Source organism: Emydura macquarii, unplaced genomic scaffold (genome assembly GCF_026122565.2).
Source record: "Emydura macquarii macquarii isolate MOO-44397 ecotype Brisbane River unplaced genomic scaffold, CSIRO-AGI_Emac_v2 contig_2897, whole genome shotgun sequence".
Taxonomy (NCBI): Eukaryota; Metazoa; Chordata; order Testudines; family Chelidae; genus Emydura; species Emydura macquarii.
This window is the reverse complement of record NW_027133034.1, coordinates 16,154,176-16,177,586: the sequence shown is the minus strand read 5'-3', so window position 1 is coordinate 16,177,586 and position 23,411 is coordinate 16,154,176. Positions and strand designations below refer to the sequence as shown.

At 38.0% G+C, this 23,411-nt stretch overlaps 1 protein-coding gene and 1 long non-coding RNA gene across 3 annotated transcripts in view; one reads left to right on the top strand and one right to left on the bottom strand.

The window, feature by feature from the left end:
- LOC137167080 (uncharacterized) overlaps positions 1-22,616 on the bottom strand; it is an 89,950-nt gene extending 67,334 nt beyond the window's left edge. Inside the window, exon 1 of one of the 2 annotated variants that reach the window (XR_010923973.1) lies at positions 22,533-22,616. This is a non-coding gene — a long non-coding RNA (uncharacterized lncRNA). The remainder of the gene's footprint in view (positions 1-22,532) is intronic. The other variant, XR_010923974.1, reaches the window with a different exon arrangement.
- DIRAS2 (DIRAS family GTPase 2) lies at positions 13,442-17,509 on the top strand. Its single transcript, XM_067568861.1, has one exon. It carries the CDS (start codon positions 13,471-13,473, stop codon positions 14,068-14,070), a length of 600 nt encoding a protein of 199 aa, XP_067424962.1. The 5' UTR covers positions 13,442-13,470; the 3' UTR covers positions 14,071-17,509.
- Positions 22,617-23,411: the final 795 nt, after the last annotated feature.

The following is a 23,411-nucleotide window of genomic DNA, read 5'->3' as shown; positions in this document are numbered from 1 at the left end:
TCAGTTTAACTACCTTGCTGAATCAGAACCAAAACTATTAGATTTTTTTTTAATTTACCAGCTTCAGAAACTAAAAATGAATGTGGGGCTTGTTAAACAGATATTGGACTGGTATGCATTATGCTGGATAATATTAATTTGCCTTTTGGTTTTGTCATTTTATGACTTCAGTTCATATTTACATATGTATTTCTCTAGTGCTCAATCCTCCAATGTGTGGTGCACTCTGGTCTAATAAAGCACTTAAATATTTCCTTCCCTTTAAGTCTCATGCTCATAACCTGGGTATTATCTTTGACTCGGATCTCTCTCTTGGTCCTTACATCCAGACTATGTCTAAATTTTGCCAATTTTTTCAGCATAAGATCTCTACGATACGGCCTTTTCTACCCATCCACACAACTAAAACTCTTGTCCAGGCTCTCATCATCTTGCGTTTCTCTCTGGCCTTGACCAACAATCTTGGCCCACTCATATTCATCTAGAACGTTGGAGCAAAGATTCCTTTCCTACCTTGTTGCTTTGATCATGTTATCCCTCTTTTTGAATCCTCTCCATTGGCACCCTTTCTCTATTGCATCAACCAGAAACTGCTTGTCTTCACTTTCAAGGCTCTGCATGGCCTCTTCCCCACCCTACCTATCATCTCTTATTCACCATCAAGATGTTGATTCCCACCTCAGATCAGCCTGCAAGGCCAGCTTCTATTGACCACTTGTTAAATTTTCAAACAATCACCTTTGTGCTTTCTCTCACACAACCCTTCATGCTTGGGAGGCACTCCCCAGAAGCATCCACAAAGCTACCTCATTATCCTCTCTCAAAACTCTTTAAAACTGTCCTCTGCCTTAATGCCTCTAAAAAATTGACTACAAACAGGCTGCTGGTATGCTGAGATCTATCATGCTGACCTGTGTTGTCTCTTAGTTTTCTTGTATTCCTGTCTCTCTCCATCTGTTGTCTCTTGTCTTACACATAGATTGTAAGCTCTTTGGGGAAGGGACTGTCTTTTTGTTCTGTTTCTACAACTCCTAGCACAATGAGGTCCTGGTCCATGACTAGGGCTCCTAGCTGCTACGGTAATACAAATTACAGCAACAACACATGACATTGTCCTGGTTTAATAACTAGTCAAGATTTTATTATTACAACAATATCAATTTAAAATACTTCCAGAGGGGTAGCTGTGTTAGTCTGTGTACAGCAAAAACAACGAGAGTTCTGTGGCACTTGAAAGACTAACAAATTTAATTTTTGTAGACATAAGCTTTCGTGAGACTCAGCTCACTTCGTCAGATGCAGAAGTACGAAGTGACAAAGTGAGTTGAGTCTCACAAAAACTTATGCCTACAAAAATGCAATTTAAAATACGTTTTGCACTTTGCTGAGGGACCGCACCCAGAAGATCTCTTCTATATAATATTTCATAGGTGTTCAAACAATTTTAAAGACACTAATTTGGGATATTATCTGAACCTTTTTTAACTATACAGGTGCAAACGTTTTCTACACAATTAAACTAGCCTCAGGAGAAATGTGATTGGTTGGAACTGATTGTTCTGTTTTATCCTTCAAAAAACCAAACAAACCCACAAATGAACGACTGCTCATTGAAAACATGCCAGTTACTTTGCTAAATCAGAGCATAGCCTCTCTGATCAACGAATGATATAGTTGCTGGGTTCTACCTCTTAAATGCTCATTTGTCTTTGGGACAAGAGTGTAGGGGCTCATGTTCTTAAAAGAATAAATTTAAGGTCTTAAAGTTATTCCACTTTTCAATATTAAAGTCGTCATTTTATCTGCACATTTTGGGACAGATTCTCTTCTGTAGTATAACCACTGTATTCTGCACTGTGGATAAAATCAATTATAAAGCCAGTTTATCCAGCCTGAAAGGATCATCCCAGTTCAAGAGAGATGCTCTGGTGGCTTTTATGCTCTCCCCTTCCTTACTGCTACCAGAGTAAGGAAGATGGAAGGTAGTTGAACAAGAGTGTGCATGGTCACTCCAATTCATAGGGTTTTGTTTTTTTTACACTCATCTAGTCCAATCTCCTGCAAACACACACATCCCTAGCTCTGACTTTGGCCCCATAGGGCTGTTATCAACCCTTTGACTGTTCTAACTTAGTAGTAAGGGACCAATCCTGCATAAATCAGCGAAATTCAAAAGGGAGCTGTAAGCAACTTCTGTACCCCTTCCTCTCAATTTGCACTGTGTGCAGTTCAGACATAATCAAGCCTTCTGAGTACTTTGAGTTTGTGCTTATTACAAAATATATGGAGTAGAAGACCACATTTACTCTCAAAAACCAAGCAAAAATTAGTGAAGAGAGCATTCCAGATAGAAAATGGAATGTAGGGACCGAGGCACTATTTTGATTTTCTTGTATAGAACTAATGTGAAGCCAGATTATTCTGCTACATCCTGACTGGATTCAGATGCAAACCAGTTAGTCAATATTGCTTCTCCCATTTTCCACAATTTGATTGTGACTACCTTTCATCATGAACCCTGACAAATCCTAATCCATCTTTTATTCAAAGCCCCTGAACAAAACTCAGGAAATCTACAAGCCTCCAACCAGTCACTGATCCGATCAATAACTCCCTCATCCCACACACCAGGTAACTTTTCCAGTGACTACTTCAAAGCACTTCTAAAGTCAAATTAATGATTATCTTTTCAGTGTCCAATATCAGAACACTATTAGGTCAACATGACTCAGCAATCAGCATATTCAGAAATAATAATAATAATGCATGCCTTATACCAGTGTTCAGGAACAATGTTCAATCAGACTAAGTTATAGCTTTAATTTCACAAAATACTTGTAAGCACATTCTGACCTCCAACTCTATGCAGCAAAGCACTTTTGCAACTGCTTAAATACTCCTCTGAACTGGGACTTAAATCACTTGAATAAAATCTCCATTTCTATAACGTCAATATTTTGTGGGCACCAGCCACCTGACCATTACCAATAGCATATCAAAGGCTATTAAATTCTGGGACACATGAAGATTTGGTACAAGCTGGTCATACAACATGCCCATTATTCTTAAACATAATGTAACATGAAACACTCTTTGGCTTTAATCTAGCTGAACGCTAATACTGGGCATGATTCCTAGCCCATTGAAAAATATATAGAAATGCCTGCACAATCAAATGTGCTTGGGAGATCTCTTATCACTTGTTTTAAGAAAAACTAAAAACAAATATTGACAATGGAGAAAACTTTAAAGCCTTATTCATTTTTTTAAAAGATACTAATCCTCCCATTCTGATGGTACCTAACCACATTCTTTTTCCACCCAAACCACAGCACTGCTGCGATGGTTGTCCCAACCATGTAGCTCAAAAAAAGTGTAATTACTCAAGCTGCAATTTGTTAGGACACAGGGGTTGATAACTGTACTCTTATGAAAAGTACCAGGGGATCTTTAATGACCAGGGCTTTTGTTTTGCATCTCATCTGAAAGATGACACCTCCAAAAATTGTGCCCTCTCTCACCATGCTGTCATTTACTACTGGCTCAAGGGACACCTAATAAGTCACCAGCTCCCTTCCCTGCTACATCTAGGTGTTCCTTAGACTCCAGAGGGCTTAATTACTGATCCTGCTTACTAGCTTGTGAGATCTGACAGCATAAGGTAGAATGGTTACAGGCAAAGAGAATGCAGAGCAATACAGTTAAGAGATTTCTGGAATATATTTCATTCTAAATTCTATATTGCATACCAGGCATTGAGAGAACTCAAGTCAATTGGCTTAATATTTTTGCACCACTTAAATGATCTGGAAAAAGCACAATCACTCCATGCCTTTGAAGTCCCTCTTCACAACACCAAGTGAAGGATTTTGTAACATTTAATGTCAGACACCAGGAGATTCCCCTTCTTTAATATAGGGAAGATTGGCTCCAAAACAGTCGGAATACATCCTAAACCTTCACTTTGCAATGGTATATTAATAATTAGACTTTAAAAAAAAAAAAAAAAAAAAAAAAAAGCTTAACATCCATTGTCCAACAGTCTCGTGGAGAACACGGAGTTGCCAATGTGGAGAAAAAAACCTGGTAGTTAACAATATATGGATTTATAAAACAAACAATTATAAAACAAGGCAACTTGCTGTAGTAGTTATCAAAGCATGAGATGAATTCCCACTCCCGCCCCCCCCAGGTAAACTGAAAACACGAGAGAATTTTAACTACTATCATTAGGTCTTACACCCTACACACCATGTCTCAATCTGATGTGATTTGGCTAGCAGCTTTGTATTGTACTTAAATGCTCTGAAGAAAGATAGAAAAAAATATTAACTCAAAATAACTCCTGGCTGAGATTCCACTCTCACACATACAACTACATTGCCATTAGCAGCATGAAGATATTTTTTCTGCTGATAAGAATGGCATGAACAACCACTCTGTTAGGCAGACTCTCAGCTGGTGTGACTCAGCAGTGGAGCTGTGGTTTGACTTCAGTGGTGTTCTAACGAGTTATACCCACTGAGGATCAAGCCCCCGTATATTTGCAAAGCATTTATTGCTCTCCACTAGAATTAAAGATGTTTTTGAGAGGCACATCATCTTTGGGTTGCAAAGAAAAAAACCCACCCCAACCTATTTTAGCTGTTCCGTTTTCCCTTTAAGAGTGTCATATTTCCACTGAAGGCAAAATTTTTAAAAAGTTCACTTTTTTGCAATTAAATCGGGAGCAGAAAAATATAATTTTTGCCACAAAATCTTTGTTTGCTGATAGATTTAGTTGTTAAATTATAGGCAAAAATTCATCTTATGATCATGAAAACCTCTGCTTATGACTGCTCATATGCAGCTACCGCCTTCAGTGCTAAACTTATCAGTCTTATTGCCAATGTGCATCCCTTTCATTGCTGTTGAGTTAAGCAGTGACAGAAAGATCTATTTCTGTGTGCTGAAACAGCCCCCAATCTTTACCGTATACTTCACCTCAACCACAGGTAGATGTCCTTCATAGCTACAACTGGATTGCCCATTATCCTCTACCTCAAATTGTACATAATTGCATTACAGTGGGGTCACTGTAATGGGAACCATCTTTTGGTGGAATTTTTTACCAATATTGATAAGAACCTTTAACATATTTATTCCTTGCACCTTATTGCATCATCAGAATATAAAATACAAGGCGAGGCATCTTCTCCACAAACACAAAATATCTGACTGACTGATGCCTGATGACTGTACCTAAAGAAAAGAGCATCTAAGAGATCAAAACCCAGCATCAGGCAACTGCTGCATTGCATAACTAACCTCAGATGGCACAACAACCTCAATCAGCAAAGATTGGAATCAGCAAAGAACCAAAACAGAACTTCAGGCTCAGGCTGATGAACTCAACATCACTCTTTAACAAGACCAATGTTATCCTTTACTTGGTTTCCAATGAAGCTTCCAGCCTACTATGCATCACAGAAGTTTGGCTATGCAAACCCTGTGCAAACCTCTCTCAACAAAACGCAGGCATGTGCAAGGATTGGAGTGTAGCCATTTTATTCTTATCCGGCTTCAAGCACCAAAGGAGGAGGCCTCATCCCAAACGAAGTGTGCTCATCAAATATTCAAGTCAGACAACCTCTTGAGGGATGCATTCAAGTGAATTTGTTTTCAAGGAGATTTCCAAAAAGCACTCAATGTTGGCCAAATTCTGTTCACTTTAAAATTAAGGGAAGTGTTCAGTTATGAAGGTGAGATCCATATTAAAAAAAATGGGAGAAAAATTAGAGATACAGGCTTTAGAGATAGCTAGGATAGAGTTATGTATTCAACATTCAAATACAAAAATAGTTTAAAAACTAGATTAATAAAATTACTAGTACACGCAGATGAACACACACCAGAGGAACCTAGCAACCTGAACCAAACAAATGCAGAGTCAACAAGCTGAGGTATTGGAATTAAACATTGCTTTAAACAGATAGTTTAATCCCATCATTATTTATGCTGTGTGATGAGAATTTTATATTATAATGGCTTTGTCTTCCGAGTCCTATCTTCCTGTAAGAACAGCCTCTCAAATGTTCTTCGCAGAGCTAATAAAGGAAGTTAATTTAAAATACAAAAATGTCATTTAGTATGAAGTCAAAGCAGACTGGGGTTCTAGTGGATTGCTCATCATACTTATGGTGCAATGGCTTAGCTAAAGTAATATGAGCATTGTGTGGCAAGAGCATCTAATGAAAGTAGAACCTCATCAACTAGCACATTTACTAGGAGACCCATTGCAAATAACTGAATTTTTAAAGTCAACAACAAAAGCAGCAGCAAAGATGCACATAAGAAAACGTACTCAATCTATTTTCTTTATTTAAATAAGAGTAGTTTAGTTTAACTTAATACTTCAAAGGATACTAGTACATTTCCAATGGTTTATTTGTAAAAGTAATGAAGACAGCAAGTGAGACCTTACTACAGCACTCACTATTGAATAAAATCTTTTCTGAGGAGCTGGACTGCTGTTTTGTGTGTGCAAGTTATGGGATGTACAGACTGGCAAAGTGTGTGAGAACAGTTATCCTGTATCCGAAAAGCATGCAGCTCTTTGCAAGTTATTTTCTCTTGGCCACATTGGCCAGAATACTGAAAAATAAGGTCCAGTGTAAGGTAATTTGACCACTTGCTGTATCTTTTCTTTATCTTTCTGCTTTATTCTATCAGCTAGTCTTTTTTTCTAACAAACTTTATACAGCAAAAAGACAATATCCAGATATGGCTACATTAAAAATATAAATAAATGCACAATTAGGTGCAATTTAAGCACACAATTACATTCACAAATATGGAGAACTATTTTCACTAGTACAATAAAGAATGTATGTGCCCAGTCACACATACGAGATATCATCTAATATTGAAAAAGATTCAGGGGAGTATTTTTGTACTCACAACATTACATTAATCACTCCCCAAATACTTATGCCTCCACCTATTTGTCCCCTTATCTGAAATAAATATGAAAAATGTCTACTTTCTTTCTTCCATTTAAATAAGATGACTTCTGCAAGGAAAATCAATAGTACATGAAAAGATATTGATTCTGCTGCTGAGTCTGAAATCAGAGTCCCTGGCAGGACCCAAGCATAATTTTTTTGGGCCCAGTACAATCTTGTAACATGGGCCCCCTCCCTCACACATACATGGGCTTCCAAGCCCCAGTAAAGTGTACCTTTTTCCCCCCACCATGTGGGGGTCCTGGTCCCTGGCTCAGGAAAACATCCTTATTCAGGAAGGTGGTTAAACAGGTGCTTTGAAGTTAATAAGATTTAAGAATATGCTTCAAGTTAAGCATGTGATTAAGTGCTCTCCTGAATTGGGGCCTTAATTATCAAAAGTTAAACATTTAAGTCAGATTCTCTACTTCAGCTGACCTGTGGTTGTGTAGAAGAAGAAGCTGGGGAAGCAGAGGGTTTGGGGTGGAAGGAGGTCAAAGATTTTGAGAAACACGCTGGGACCAACTATGACCCATCATAAATTAGAGTACCTTGAAATTAATGCACAGATGCCACTAGCCTCAAAGGGCCATTCTACCAGCCAAGATTCAGCCAAGCATAGGGCTGACCCAACCATTCCCCCTTTTGCTTTCAGAAAAGGTGACACAGCTGCTATGGCTTTGCACCATCCAAAGATGATCTTTCTATCCGAGGGGATCCTCAGGAAGCCAGATCTTCTGGGTTTAATCTGATTTGTGCCAGGGATCCAGTGTAGGGCAGATCTAAGAGGGCTGAGAACCAATGTTACTAATTCCATCTCCTTTCAATAACACTAGTGCAACCCAACTAAAGTCAGTGCAATTCCACTGATGAGAAGAGTTTAACTCCAAAACTTCAATTAGTCTAATTTATACCTCTTAATGCATGTTACAGGCTTGGGGAGGCAGGGAGGTGGTGGTGTTTGAACAGGCTATGAATTAGTTATTTTCTCTCACTTATTTGGATACATATGATGAAAATACAAGAGCTCATTACTGTTTATATAGGTAGATTTGGCAGCCTTTACATTTTACTTGAAAATGTTAGTGTCATATGATTTTACTGAAACATTAGAATTCTCTAAACAGAATAAATTATTATTTGTGAGGCATAACTATTTGTTAATCAGACATGGCTGTCATGTGCTTATTAAGCCTCTGCAAGTTCGAACAGCTGGCCACGCTCTCCAGCTCCACCCCTATATTTGTTCTCAAAGGTGGGTGTTTAGTTTTGTTTAGATTCTTCGGCAATAAAAGGGAGTAAACAGTACCTTTGCCTTCACTGACTACGGGATGACTCATGTGAGTGCATACTGCAGAACTGGACAAGCCACTAGGAATTCCATTTGTGGAGTGCTTGTAGAATCTGGTCACATTACATGCATAATTCTGAAAAGCCACCTTCTGAAAATGTTCTGGTGTTGGCAAGCAGAAGTGCCTGCCCCATTAGGGACATACGTGCTTGTTTTAGGCATGCAACTGAATGACATGTGCATACCCAAAATGGGTTTTGCTCTCTCTCTCACTCGCTCTCAAGGCTACCTGAATTTCTGTGTCTCAGCAAGTGTGCCGGCATGACTGACTAGTATGTTATTTACACTTTATTTCACACTCAAGAACAGTCTTTGTAATTATCCTGTATTTTGTGGGCTACCCATTCCCCAAATGTGCAACCACTCCATGCTTATCTACCGCTGAAGCAAAATTGCTGTGTCTTCTCTAGTCCCCATCCAGATCAGAAAGATTATGAAAGCACAATACTTACTATTCTACACTATCTGAAGTCTCCTGCTCCTCAATTTCTAAATTGCAGCTGTGTCTTAGATGTATTTAGGTTTTATTGTCTAGAAAGAGACTTCCTTCTCTTCTATTCTGGCATTGGGATGCGTTTGTGTTCTGTTCATTTTCTCAGCAACCCAATCTAACCACCCACTTTCCCTCTGCCTAATAGAGGCTTCTCTCTCTCTGTTATCCCCTCCCCAGTGTTTTCTGAGCCCACTCTGCTTTCTGTTCCCTGCAGTCCATACTTTTGCTTCTGGATATAAGCAATTATGGTGCTATGCCTGCTCCCCTCCATAGGTGGGGCACCCTTAATTCTCAGTCTTTCCCATGCTCCTGTGAGCTGTGATCTCTTGCGATAGCTCAACTCTGCTGTATTTCGGCCTTTACTATCCATTTCACTTTAGGATCAAAGTGTTCCCAGATGTTATGGGAATGGCAAAGAACTAAGCCCTCTGATCTTGTTGGTAACTTACAGAGTGGCAGCTGAAATAATATTACTCCTTTATCCAAGTTATCATGCAGAGTTCCACATGCTTACAGTTTACTCAGATATAAGAATGAAACAGGCTGTCCAGGGTGCTAATGAATGTAGGTGCTACCAACCTCCTTACAAGATGTCTCTTTCTGATTGGCCTGGAATAACAACTCCGCCGGCAACAGGTTTTATTTTAAAAAGTAAAGCTCAGTCATATCGATCTAGAAATTATGGCACCTGGTGAAAGAGAGAGGCATCCAACATGGCCATCCAGAGGCTGGAAGCTGAACAAATTAGACAAACTAGACAAATTAATACTGGAAATAAAGCATAATGTTTTAAAAGCCAGGGTAAATAACCACTGGAACAATTTATCAAGGGTTGTAATGGATTCTCCATCACTAGTAGTTTTTAAGTCAAGATGCGGTGCTTTTCTAAAATCTGTGCTGTAGTTCAAACAGAATTGTTTTGGGGAAATTTATGGTCTGTGTTATTAAAGCAATCAGACTAGATCACAGTGATCCCCTCTGGCCTTGGAATATATGAATATGCTATTTTTTTCCCCTCCAAATTCCATTGAGTTAAAGCAGTGGGTTTTTTTTTGGTTTTTTTTTAAACTGAGAATAATTATGGATGAAATGAAGTTGTCTGTAGTATATTGCGGTATTGTGTCTTTAAAATTAGTCATGCATAATCAACCGAGGGCCTGCACTCAGGGTCTGTATGCTTAGAATTGGTAGGAGCCATCCTGTTATGTATCTAATAAAGAGATTTGTGGCTTAAACTTTATATCCCTGGTCTCACTTCTGGGTTCCTGAAGTATAGACTGCAGCATATTCACAAGAAACACACATTGACCTGCCCGTGACAGAAAGCAGGACATTGGCAATTTATGTTAAGCACATATTTTATATCATTCCATCTCTAAAATTCTGTATGGAAACTGATTAATAGGGCTAAACTTATTATGACGGATGAAAGTGTACTGAAAGTTTATGGTTGCCTAGTACCCGGTGATCGCCACCTGATTACATTCAATATGGGAACATAGGACACTTCCAACCAGTAGCACACATTTCTCACAAACACACCCCTTCCAAAAGGGTTAATTTCCCACAGCTGAGGAAAATTATGAACAAGATTGACTTGGAGGAAAATATGAATGAAAACTGGAAATACCAGTTTTAGATAGCCCAAACTCCACAATCAAGAAAGAGGACAACATTGACTAAAAACCCATCCTGATTCAGTGGAAATGTGACGGCAGTAATTAGAAATTAAAAAAAAGCAATATAACAAATGGAAAAAAGGGAATAAATGGCAATCAATGTAAATGAAAATTTACAAAGAATAGATAATTGATAAAACTGGTGGAAGACATCAGGGAAAAATCCATAGCTAATAGGAGTAAGAACATAAAGGAGATTTTTAAAGTATATTAGAAACACAAGAAATCCTAGAAATAGTATAGGTTAATTACTAGATGAAGATTGTATAACTGTTGTTAATGATCCAGAGAAGGAAGAAGTGTTCAATAAATATTTCTGTTCTGTGTTTGAAAAGAAGGAGAAGGATAATGTGCTTGGATCACATTTGTACTTTCCAGTTTATTAGTGCCCAAGGAGGGTATTAAACAACAATATCTACTAGGGATCAACTTTTTTTTTTTAAAATCAGCAGACCCAGATAACTTGCACCCCGAGTCCTAAAAGAACTGGCTGAAGTGGTCTCCACTCCACGGATGTTAATTTTAATAAAATACAGGGGAAATTCCAGAAGAGTGCTATCATTCTGCCACTATTAAGAAAAGGGAAAGCAGGATGACTTGGATAACCATAGGGTAAGTTAGTCTCACATCAATGGAAAAGTTGATGTGGGATTTGACTAACAAAGAATGAAAGGATAGGGACATACTGCCAGTCAACATGGTTTTATAGAAATAGGTCTTTTCAAACAAACCTGATTTCATTCTTTGAGATTACAAATTTGATTGTTAAAAGCAACTGTGTAAATGTAATAGACTTTTTTTTTTTTAATACATTTGACTTAGGACCACCCAACATTCTGATTTAAAATTAGAACTATAAAATATCAATAAAGCACATGTTAAATGGATTAAGAACTGGATAGCTGACAGATCTCAAAAAGTAGTTGTTAATGGAGAATCATCATCAAATGGAGGTGCAGGTTCTAGTGTTTCACAGGGTTTATAATAGGCTCGATGATCTAGGAACAAAGAATGCAGGCCATACTTACAAAATGGAAGAATGTATCTGGGAGAGCATTGCCCCTGAAAGGCATTTTTAAATCATAATGGCAATCATCCCAACAAGAGCTCCCAGTGCAATGCTGTGGCAAACAGAGCTAATGCAGTCTTTGGATGTATAAACAAGGGAATAGTGAGTAAGGGACTAGGGAGGTGATTTTACTTGTGTGAGATAAATTAGTGAGATCAATACCAGAAAACTGGGGACACCAGAACTGAATGCTTTTTCTAAAAGGACGATAAACAGTGGAGAGGGTGGGAAAAAAAAAACCCCAAAACAAAAAAACCTCACAAACATGATTTGAGGACTGGAGAAAGTGCCTGATAGCAAGAGGCTTAAGGAGCTCTATATTTTTAATATATCGAAAAGAAGACAGAGGTGACTTAACTACAGTGTGTAAGTACTTTCATGAGAGAAATTACCCAGAGCTCTTTAATTTTTTACTCAAAGGGATAACAAGAACCAATGACTTGCAAGTGAAGTCAGACATTCAAATTGGAAATAAGGGGCAATCTATTCATTTCTTGATGTCTTAGAGACATACCTTTCTGGAAGGTATGCTTTAGTCAAACAAGTTATTGGGCTCCATATAAGGTAACTGTGAAATGTAATGGCCTGTGACACACAGGCAGTCAGACTACATGATCTAAGGGTCCTTTTCTGGCCTTAAATGCAATTAAACTATGAACAAGCCCTCGTTCCTTCTATGTTTCCCCTTTTATGGTCCAATTTGCCAGCCCTTATACATGCATAAGTCTCAATGAAATGAGAAGAAGTGTACACATTAAGGGCCTGACACTCATTTCCATTTCTTATAAATGGATACTGCATCAGTCCCAAAGTAAGCAGCGTTTAGATGAATTTGTGATTATAGCCAAACATTCTCTACTTTGGAATACCATAGTTAACAGGACCTTGGATACCTCCTTAAACATGCAATCAGTTATTATGACCTTATCTAGAGTTAATTGCTTAGGGAGAGATTTTTGGCAACGGGTAATTTTACTAGACATGCTGAACTTCAAGACTGACAAAGAAATCACTATCAAGTATACTGTGCATTATCATCCCTTTGATAGATTTGACAATATAGTTCTTTTCAAAGTCTTATGAAGATGCAGATCTCTCTCTTCTGATAAATGTAGACAAATATTAGCATTAAAAAATTCTAATGTGCAATAAACTCAATTAAAAGCTATAATTTTCCTCTTGAATTATACATGAGCAAGATCATTTAGGTAATAAAACAATATTTTTGAGGTAAAACCAAAGTGGTGAAAACCCCAAAGACAGCATATGAAACCCTTAGTGCTCCAATGAGAGGTTAGCACTTATCCATTAGTTTTAAGTTTTGCTTGTGAAAAGTATGAGTTGTACAGTACTGGAGACAAGTTCTCTATTAAGAGAAGAGGTATAGAATAGGCAGAAGTTCACACATGCTGGTCTCCCCATCAATATGCTTCAGCAATGACCTGAAATATGTTTTCTAGGGATGAGAGCGTAGCTCCATCTCCATAGCCAATTCAGTCTCTTGATAGACAGACTGTCAACAAGGATGTCAACTGGATGGGTAGTTTTTGTTCCATGTACATTTGCCCACCTAAGAACTAGACTTAAAGTTACCACATTCGATTTACTAAGGCCACCAAATAAGCATATGATGGGATTCATTTTCATCCATTATCAACCTACGCTGGATTCGAATCCAGAAACAGCGTTGAGATGAATCGTTCTACACCCATGATCAGTTCTGTTGAGTCATTATGTATTATTAATATGCCATTATTCTGTCATTTTGTCAGATCTCTTAGTATAGACGAGATAAAGCATTTCCCCCATGAAAAGCTGTATTAATATATTGTTACATTTTCCTTCCTAGGTTTTTTTCCCCCTAGTTGAGCTGAGCATCAGATCATTGGAAAAGCATGCCTGAGCAAAGCAATGATTACAGGGTGGTGGTATTTGGAGCTGGAGGAGTTGGCAAAAGTTCCTTGGTTTTGAGGTTTGTGAAAGGCACTTTCAAAGAGAGCTATATTCCTACCATTGAAGACACCTACAGACAGGTGATCAGCTGTGATAAGAGCATATGCACTTTGCAGATTACCGACACGACAGGAAGCCATCAGTTTCCAGCCATGCAACGTCTATCTATTTCCAAAGGACATGCTTTCATTTTAGTTTACTCAGTCACCAGCCGGCAGTCCTTGGAAGAACTCAAACCCATCTATGAACAAATCTGTCAGATTAAAGGGGATGTGGAAAGCATTCCAATTATGTTGGTAGGGAATAAAAGTGATGAAAACCAAAACCGAGAGGTGGAGAGCAGTGACGGAGAAGCCATGGCCAAGAAGTGGAAGTGTGCCTTTATGGAGACTTCTGCCAAGTTGAACCACAATGTGAAAGAGCTGTTCCAAGAGCTGCTAAACCTGGAGAAACGCAGGACTGTGAGTTTACAAATAGATGGCAAAAAAAGCAAACAGCAGAAAAGGAAAGAGAAGCTGAAAGGCAAATGTGTGGTCATGTGAAAATTGCAGTTATGAAGCAACCATGTAGTCTCATTCTTTCTGACAGAACCCAACGTGAAACCTATAGACAATGAGGAACCATGTGAGACCCTCTTTATTAGTAGCTGTTATGAAAGAAATACACTAGAATTTTTTTTAAAAGGGGGGGTTACTGTTACTTGCTATGAAAAAAAACTCCCAACAACTCAAATCATGTGCTCAAGTTAGCAAACAAAACCCAAAGTGAAAAAATTAGTAAAGGATTTCTTATTTTAAAATGAATAGAAGAAAACAAATCCATTCCTTATTAACAATATATTGCACTATTGAAGGATTGGACGTCAATTACTTAAGTTTATAATACTGTTTGTACATAATTGTAATGCAGGTGATGTATCTACAGAATGCAGATTTTGAAGAAAAAGAAAGGCCAGTGAAGAAATCTAGAAAGTATAAATGAATGTTGGATTAATTTATCATAGCCTTCAAGAATGCTGGGTATAACAGACTTTTCTGCCCAAGTCTTAGTACTCACTGTTCAGGGTTGGAAGATGCACAGACAAAGAATCTTGGAGCTGCCAATTAATGAACTGTTGTGCATTTGGGGGAAATAAAGGGGTTGTGCAGCTAAATTTATTATATTAGGTCCCTCCTTAGTATGATACTGATGAGCAGTGTTTGAACTGAAGGAAGGGGGTGGAGGGGAAATCTTCTTGGGTCAGCTGGAGATCAGCCCCCTCCTCCTCTCTGGACCCAGCTAAACCATCATTTCCAGGAATGTCCTGTACTTCAGGCAGTATGTCAGTATATCAAATAGTGTGCAGATACAGAAAAATTTTCCACAAGGAGGACATACTCTGGACTCCCTCTACAAAGGCTTCTATGGAAATTATTCAGTTCAAACATTGCTGATAAGAACACAATATGATTGGTAAATTAACTGGTGTCTATGGAGTTGCAGGCAGGCAGGCGCGTACAGAATAATTTTGCTCAGATTGTCAGATTTGCCAAGTCAAACTTCTGTATAATTACTGCATTTGAATTAAAATTTTGCCTGCATCTTATGGTAAACATACAGTACACTATTAGATTTATTGCCTTTAAATTGGCAAAAGAGGGTTATATTTATTATTTAAATTTATGGTTTGAACTATGACACGATGGAACCAAATCTGGCAGTCTTCACTTAGAGAAAGCGTCTCTTGGCCCCATCTCTAGGGCATTAATGGAAGACTTGCCTGAGTAAAGATTACAGGATTTGGCACATTAACAGTTCCAGTCAAGAAGTGCATTACAATGCAATACTAGGTTCTCAATAAAGAAAACATATTAAGGCTATTTTCTTTAAAGGACCCTGCTTTTTTGCAGTCCATAAATGGGGAAAAAGTATATTTAATGTGAGGTTTTTTTAAAATCTCTCTACAAAGTTTTGGTTTTAAAAAAACACCTCAGTATGAATGATTTGCTCTATATCCCACTGATAACAGCAAAAAGGTCAAAGACCAAAAAAAGCACATTAATTTTTTTAAAGGACATGAAAATTGTCTATTCTACAGTTTGAACCTTAATATTTTGCTTTCAAACAGAAAACGTTCACTGTATTTTTTGCAAATGTGTATGTCAAAAGCATATTACTAGAAAATGCAGTCAGATACTAGGAAAACTAGCATCCATGTTATATTATCAATGTTTTCTATGAGCAATTTAAATGCAGAATTCACTTTAGAAACAATTACCTTGTTCTTAAAGTGATTTCTTGTTTACCTTCCAAACAGAAATGCAGCCAGTTACTGGATAGCATGGGTAGAAAAGGATTTTAGCAGGCCAGCTATCTGCCAACACTGCTCTTCCCAAAAGAGAGAGCTCAATTGATGTAATTCATTCTGGGTAAGTCAATGGCAAAACTCTCACTGTCAGGTCAGGATTTTACACTCTCATTTAGTTGCAATAGAAGTAGACAATCTTAACTCTGCTGCTAATTCCCAGCTGCATGAGCTATTAAGAGAGCTTATCCTTTTAATCCTAAAAATAATCACATATCGGTGACTGAATAAGGAAGAGAAAATTGGAGCGAGTATAACAAACAGGTTTAGGCTCTTTCTTCTCCTCTTGATACTCACATTAAATTAAATTCAGGATTTCTCTAGTCAATTGACATTCTTAAACAATTCCTAAATATATGAAGGATTCTGGAATTGTTTTATATTGCTGAGTGGATTCTCTCTCAGACCGGCTATTGAAAAAACAAACAGTATTTAAAGATCAGCGATGTGATGCATTTATCAATGGTATATTTAGTGGGAACTACACAGATGTTACTCAGTTTGTAAGCCAATGGTTTAAGTGGTTAAAGATTCTAGTCTTCCTAATTTTGGACTTCATTAACAAAAATGAAAAAAAAAAAAAAAAAGATTGATCAAGTTTCAGAAATATTGTTGCAGCCAGCAACAAATTAAAAAAAAAAAAGGGCCATAGACAGAGCTCAATTGTATAATAATTGAACTCCAATTGATGCTAATAGACATTGTGAATATGTATTAAAGGCACTGTTGTGCCTGACTTGCGTCTGAGAGCTATTTCTGGTATGCTACCTTTATATGACAACTGTATAGAAGAACTAAAAAGTCATCTTCAAGACAAAAAGCCTTATTACAATATTACTTGATTTTACTTTGATGAAGTTATTCATGATTTACACTAATAAATGAGATCTCAATCAGGCTCAAAGGGTATACTAGATCAATATTATTGAACCAAATACTGTCCTTGACTTCAGTGGCAAACAGAGATGAGCAGTTCTGCAGTGAGTGGAAATAAAGCAAGTAAAACCTGCTGCTGTTAGGCTTAGGGACAATTTCCTTTGGTTCCCAGTTGATTCCTCTCTAATAACATAATAAGCCATGATTTATTTCATGCACCTGCATGTATCAAAACAAGGCCAGTATAGAAGCAATATTATTCATGGACCACTGACTCTAAAATATAATATTTTATACCCTTGCATTGTCATTGCAGTTTATAATATTAGATTTTTCATATCTGTGAGCTGGTTAAAAATATTTGTTTTGCTATTACTGATACAGACGTTCCTTTTCTTTATAGAAAAAACAAAAAAAGAGGGAAAAAAGAGAAAATGTAGCTTTGTTATATTTTGCATTTTCCTTTGGAATGTGATACCAATATACATAAACTCTCTGAAAGTGTATATAAACAGCATATTCAATGCAGTATTGTTGTAGCTGTGCTGGTCCCAGGAGACCAGAGAGATAAGGTGGTGAGATAATATCTTGGACCAATTTCTGTTGGTGAGAAGCAAGCTTTCGAGCTCATATAGAGCTCTTCTTCAGAAATAAATGTACTCAAAGTGTCACAGCTAAATAGAAGGTGGAACAGATTATTTAGCATAAACACATATTTCAAGGGGCCATTCAAGGTGAAGTGGCCCCTTAACACCTCTCCTGTCTTGAGAGGTTGGGGGGGGCGGGAGGGGAAAGAGCTGTGGCGGTGTGTAAGGTTAAATGGGTTATAGTTTGTTGCAATAAGCCATAAAGCCAGTATCTCTATTCAGTCTATGATTTTTGGTATCTAGCCACTTAAACTCCCAGGCTCCTCTTTTGAAGGTGTTCTGCAAGTTTCCTTCGAGGATGAGGACTGATAGGTCAAATATACCGTGATCGCTTTGTGAAAAGTGTTCACTCACAGGTGGCATAGTGTTTTTGTCTATCATTTGTCTGTGCAGTTCATTCTAGAGCATGGGGATTGTCTGGTTTCACCCATATTGTTGTTATTGGGGCATTTAGTGCACTGGATGAGAGACACCACAGGTTGTGATAGGCCTCTGTAGGACCCATGTGTGGCTCTTGAAAGGTGTGTTGTGGGGGGTGTTGATCATCATAGCAGTGGAGATACGTCTACAGGTTTTGCATCTGTTCTAGCAGGGTCTGGTGCTGCTTTGAGGTGGTGTGTCCTGTTCTGTGGGGAGCTTGCTTCTGATGATGAGCTTAGAGAGTTGTTTGAAGGCCAGAAGAGGGGGTTCAGGAAAGATTTCTTTCAGGAGATGGTCCCCATTGACTATAGGTTGTAACTATTTGATGATACCCCATATGGGTTTCACTGTGGGGGTGGTAGGTGACAACTAGAGGTGTATAGTAGGAGCAGGTTTTATTTCTGTATTGAAGCAGATTCTCTCAGGGAATCTGGGCTCCAGAAGGCAAGCTTGTAAGCTTAAAATTCAGAACTTTGCTAGATACTAAAAATCATGGATTGAAAAGAGACACTAGATTTATGGCTTCTTAGAACAATCTATAACCCACTTAACCCCTCCCCCCAGCATTTTTTCTCCCTCCCCAGTGAGTGGAGGGGTGTTAATGGGCCACTTCACCTTCAATGGTCCTTTGAAATTTGTGTTGTTTACCAATCTGTTCCATCTTGTACTTAATTGTGACACTTCGAGTACCTTTTGTTGACCTGAAGAAGAGCTCTGTGTAGGGTCAAAAATTGGTGTCTCACCACAACAGAAGCTGGTCCAATAAGAGATATTACCTCACCCACTCTGTCTCTCAGAGCATATTTAAGACATGTAAGATCCATAATGAATTTCATCACCATGAAAACATGATATAGACAAATCAACTATTTACAAAGCATGGGTTTATACATGTATGTGAGATATTAAGATGTGTAGTTATCATCCAAATGTATTTATTGCTATTTCATTATCTAATATATTTTATTCAAAACTACTGATATAAATAGTCATTTGCGCCTACAAGTTTCTATGTTTCCAGTGATGTTCTGAATATACAGACAAAATAAAGTTTTAAATTACAAATATATGCTTGGAAAATAGCCTTCTTTATTAACTTTTGTTGATTTCGTTTATTTGTAGTTTGAATGATTCTTTGATAATGGGCAGTGGTGCAATTTCCTGAAGCAAAATTGATTTATACAAATATTTGGCAATTTCCCCAAATTCATTACTGTAAAAATCAGACTTCTAGAAAACGTATGAATAAGAGCAGGCATTTTATGTCCATTATATGCCAGTGACCATATGATTGCTCTCTTACCATCCTCCCTGATTTCTTTTCTTATGCTAGAGATCCTCTGCCTCTCTGGTATTTGCCCCAAAGTTTTCCCTCTTATAACGACAGTAAGAGTAATAGATCTATGATTTCTAAGCAACCTACCTCCTCCATATAGCCCAACCAGGTTGTGTGGACTTCACTGAGCCACTCTCCAGGTCATTTAAAAGGAGAGCAATTCTGGAAGCTTCTTTACATTCAATCACCATATCAGGTTCTCCTGGATGATGGCAGTCTTGGGTCCAGTGACTGCACACTTTTGTGACTTACCATATAGATGCTACTATTACTCCTTCCCACCTACATAATGTGTAGGGTTGGCTCACAGCCTCCACAATGCCACACCCTCAGTCCAGCACCTAATGGCGCTCCCCCATCTATGCCAAGAAATGTGGCATGTCGTTATATTTTCTTTGCCATTATTTCTTAGTGGCATGAATTACAGTACAGTGCATTTGCAGCATTTTCCTATTTTATTTATTAGAGTAATATGCTTGTTTTGACACCTAACACTTAGAGTTACCTCATGAGAGATGTTTATTATTTAACTGAGCAAATGTTTCAAAACAAGTGTTCATTAGTACACAAAAGACAAAAGTACAAAAGTGTAGATGTCAATTTTAAAATAGTAAATAAAAATGCACGATTGGTATGTGTTCAAGTGCTGAGTTTTGAAGGAAATCTCACACCACCACAAATTAATTTTGAAAGAAAACCGAGATGATTTCACCCTTAGGAAAGGATCATCTCTAAAATTCTTAGTTATTATTATTGGTTGCTTCTAATAACATCCACAATGTGATAGGCCTATTCCACAGTGTTTCCATGCACAACCATATTTCATATACCTCTCTCTCATTTCTATCTCTGTTTACCACTCTACTTTCCTGTCAAACAATATATTCCTTGTGTGTGTGGCACAGTGCCCAGGATGGATAAAAATCCAATTAAAAAGAAATTAAACTTCAATTAAAACACAAAAATTAAAAAATAAAATCAATTTAAAATTAAAATGGCCATTTCCAACTTATGTTAAACCCTAAATCTATTAAAATCATTTCAATTAAATATAAAATAATAAGCAAGTCACTGGATAAGAACTTGGAATCAGAGTTTGCTGAAGAACTATACTAGCTTTTGACAGCAGTAGTCTCTTCTGTAGAAGCAGAGAGAACGTTTTCTTCTTTTCAGTTGATTCAACAAATTTAGTTCACTGACTAGCTCAAAGTTAAAAAACTGATTGGACGTTGAAAAACCAAGAGAGCTTGTTTTCCCTCCTCTAATCTCTTACTAAAAACTAGGTGTGTGGATGAAATCTACTAGCTCTAAAATCTTGAAGGACATGGTGACCAGGAACAGTCAGTTCATTTCACTAACTACAGTTAACACTTCCTTTGTTAATAAATCAGTTAGCTTTAAATGCCAAATATGTTTTGCTAAACTTTTTTTCTTAGGTATCCAGCACATTTATTGTAGTTTTATTTAATAAAATTAAAATGCTGGTTTGTGCATTTTTAATTGAATTTGAATTTCCATCCAAACAGAACTTGACCCCAATCACAAGTAAAACATTAATGACCTCCTTTGTATGATTCACCATTTTCTAACATAAAGATGTAAAAATTTGCTCACTCACATTTACTGAGATTCATAAGATATATAATTGTTTAAATAAATATGCATAGATATAGTGTGTCCTTCTGGTTAGCAAAAAGCAGAACCAAATTTAGGTTGAAGGCTATATTTAGTTGCAAAAATCAACATGTTTTAAATAGTTACCGACTAATGAGAAGCAACCTTTCTTTCTGAAAATAACTAAAAGTACAAATGCAAAACACATTTAAAATCCATTGTTTAAATCATGATTAAAATCAGTGATTTAAATTACTTTGTTTTAAATCAATCCACCATGCTCTGTCCTTATTGCAAAGGGCATGAACACATCATTGTAGGTCTCATTTAATTAATTGCTGTCTTAACTGTGTTCCACAGACATTCCATATACATAAGCTTCCTATTTTCTAATGTCAAGTGCATTTATTTAATACATGGTTTTCTATTTTCTCTCCTCACCTACCATTCTTAACCATAGATATTTGTCACTAGCTACTTATTAGCCATTTATCTATCTAAGTCCATTAACACAGTATTTAAATGCCAAGCTGTTAAGGATGCAGCCAGATCTCTCTAGCCTAGGTACAAAAGTTTTTCTGAACAGTCCACCGTACACCTGCTGTATTAAGTAGTGTTTGCACTGGTCCAACACCATATATAATAAATAAATGAAGAAGTCATAGCAGAAGTGGAAGTAAAAAGGTGCCTTGCCTTCCAGTAAGATATATAGGCCTCATTCAGATGCTACAGGACAGGTCTAACACACCCCCTCATCAGCAGAGCTTTCATCTGACAGCCTGGCACTTCAGAGAATGAAAGATTACAGAAAACCGCTACACAAAAAAATCCATCTCATTTGACTGGGAAAAAACCAAACCAAACAGGAAGTACAAGAACTGAAGGTGCTATTTTGAGTGCAGAGGATGTGGCAAATATTCTTGTCCATACACAGGAGGACCTGGAGGACAGGGGTGTTCCTCTACACATGACTCACAGCTAGGTTAACCTGTGAAAGGCAACACTGATACCACAGTAAAGCATACACAGGAGCTCCAGCTACACTTGTTTTTCTGTCTCTAGCTTTTTACATGGGCTCCTAAGTACCCTCAGAACTCAGCATTTTACTCCCTTGCCTCTGAAGCACCCCAGCTGATACTAGAATTAGGTTGACAGCAGCCACAGAGGCAGCATGCAAGTTTTTCATCACTATTCATCACCACTGTCACGTCCCTTCCTCATTCAGTGCGACTCCTGCTGCTAGTCACCCAGGGTGAGATTTTTCAAAGGTATTTAAGCATATACATGCCCAGTGGGATTTTAAAAAGCCCCTAAGCAGGTTAAGTGTCTAGCGTGATGCCTAACCTGCTTAAAGGCTTTTGTAAATCCCACAAGGCACCCACCTGTATCTTTTGGCACCTTTAAAATCAGCCCATAGGGACTCCAGTAGCCCTCTGGCTGCTAACCACCAGGCCATAATACTACAAGGACTGCGGTAGCTGTAGAAGGCTATAAATACATGGCAAGAAGTAAGCAGAAAAGGTCCATGCCCTCTGTTAAAGATTTTTACTTGAAATGACTATTTCCCCAGGAAGCGCTAAGATCAGACAAGCTATTGACTTTATTTTCAAAAGGAAAAACCCAAGTCAGTGAGCTAATGGTTGCTGTTGATAACAGCATGATACCATAGGTAACATAGGTAACAGGAAGTGTCATTTACTGAGGGAATTATAGCCAGAGCACAAAAATGATTACAAAGGGGGACTGTACAGCACAGGGCCAACTCACCCACCCATGCACCAAAACACATGCTCCTAGCATAGGATTCAGTTCCTTTCTCTTCATGTAGGGATAGGTGGACCAGTTGTTTCATTTTCACCAAGCACCTGACCCCCTTGCTGGCTTTTATAAGAACCAGGCAATCTTCAATCTCTCACCTGATCCCTGGCCTCAGCTCAGATGCAGCTGATTAGTCACAGGTGGAGCTCAATCCAACTTCTCTTAAAGGGCCAGCTACCACCATTTATTCACTGCAATTCCTTTATAACACCCATCCACATGAAGTAGGGTGACCCTACATCACGTTCTGGCTGGAACGGTCCATTTTTAAGCCCTAATCCAGCCATTCTGACTTTTTTGGCAAAAGTGGGCATTTGTCCCATTTGCTGTTGCCAACGAATCAAGTGGAGGAACGTGTGGGAAGGGATGAGCACTGATGCCAGCACTGCACAAAGCAGGAGCCAATGCTTGGGCACAGGGAAGGCAGGACTTGGCCAGGCAGTGCAGAGGGCAGCTCAGGGCAGGGGGGGGGAGAGCTCAGGTGAGTGGCATGGGCCAGCCCCGCAGGGTGTCCCATTTTTCCTTTGGGAAATATGGTCACCCTAATTCATGAAGCCATTTATATACAAATTATTTAATTTTGACAATAAAAAAGAAACATGCATGTGGTCTGACAGCAACAATAACTTTTGCAAAATTCAACATGAAAACTGCCTACCGTCCAATTATAACTGGAGGCATCAATTATCAACAAGTTATAAATTACAGAACTGAGAAGAATGGAATTGGAATTTCCCCGTCCCCACCATAACTGACTGTTATCATTAAGGGACCAGTCCTGGTCCGATTGAAATAAGTAACTTCATTAGGAGCAAGGCAGAGAAAAAT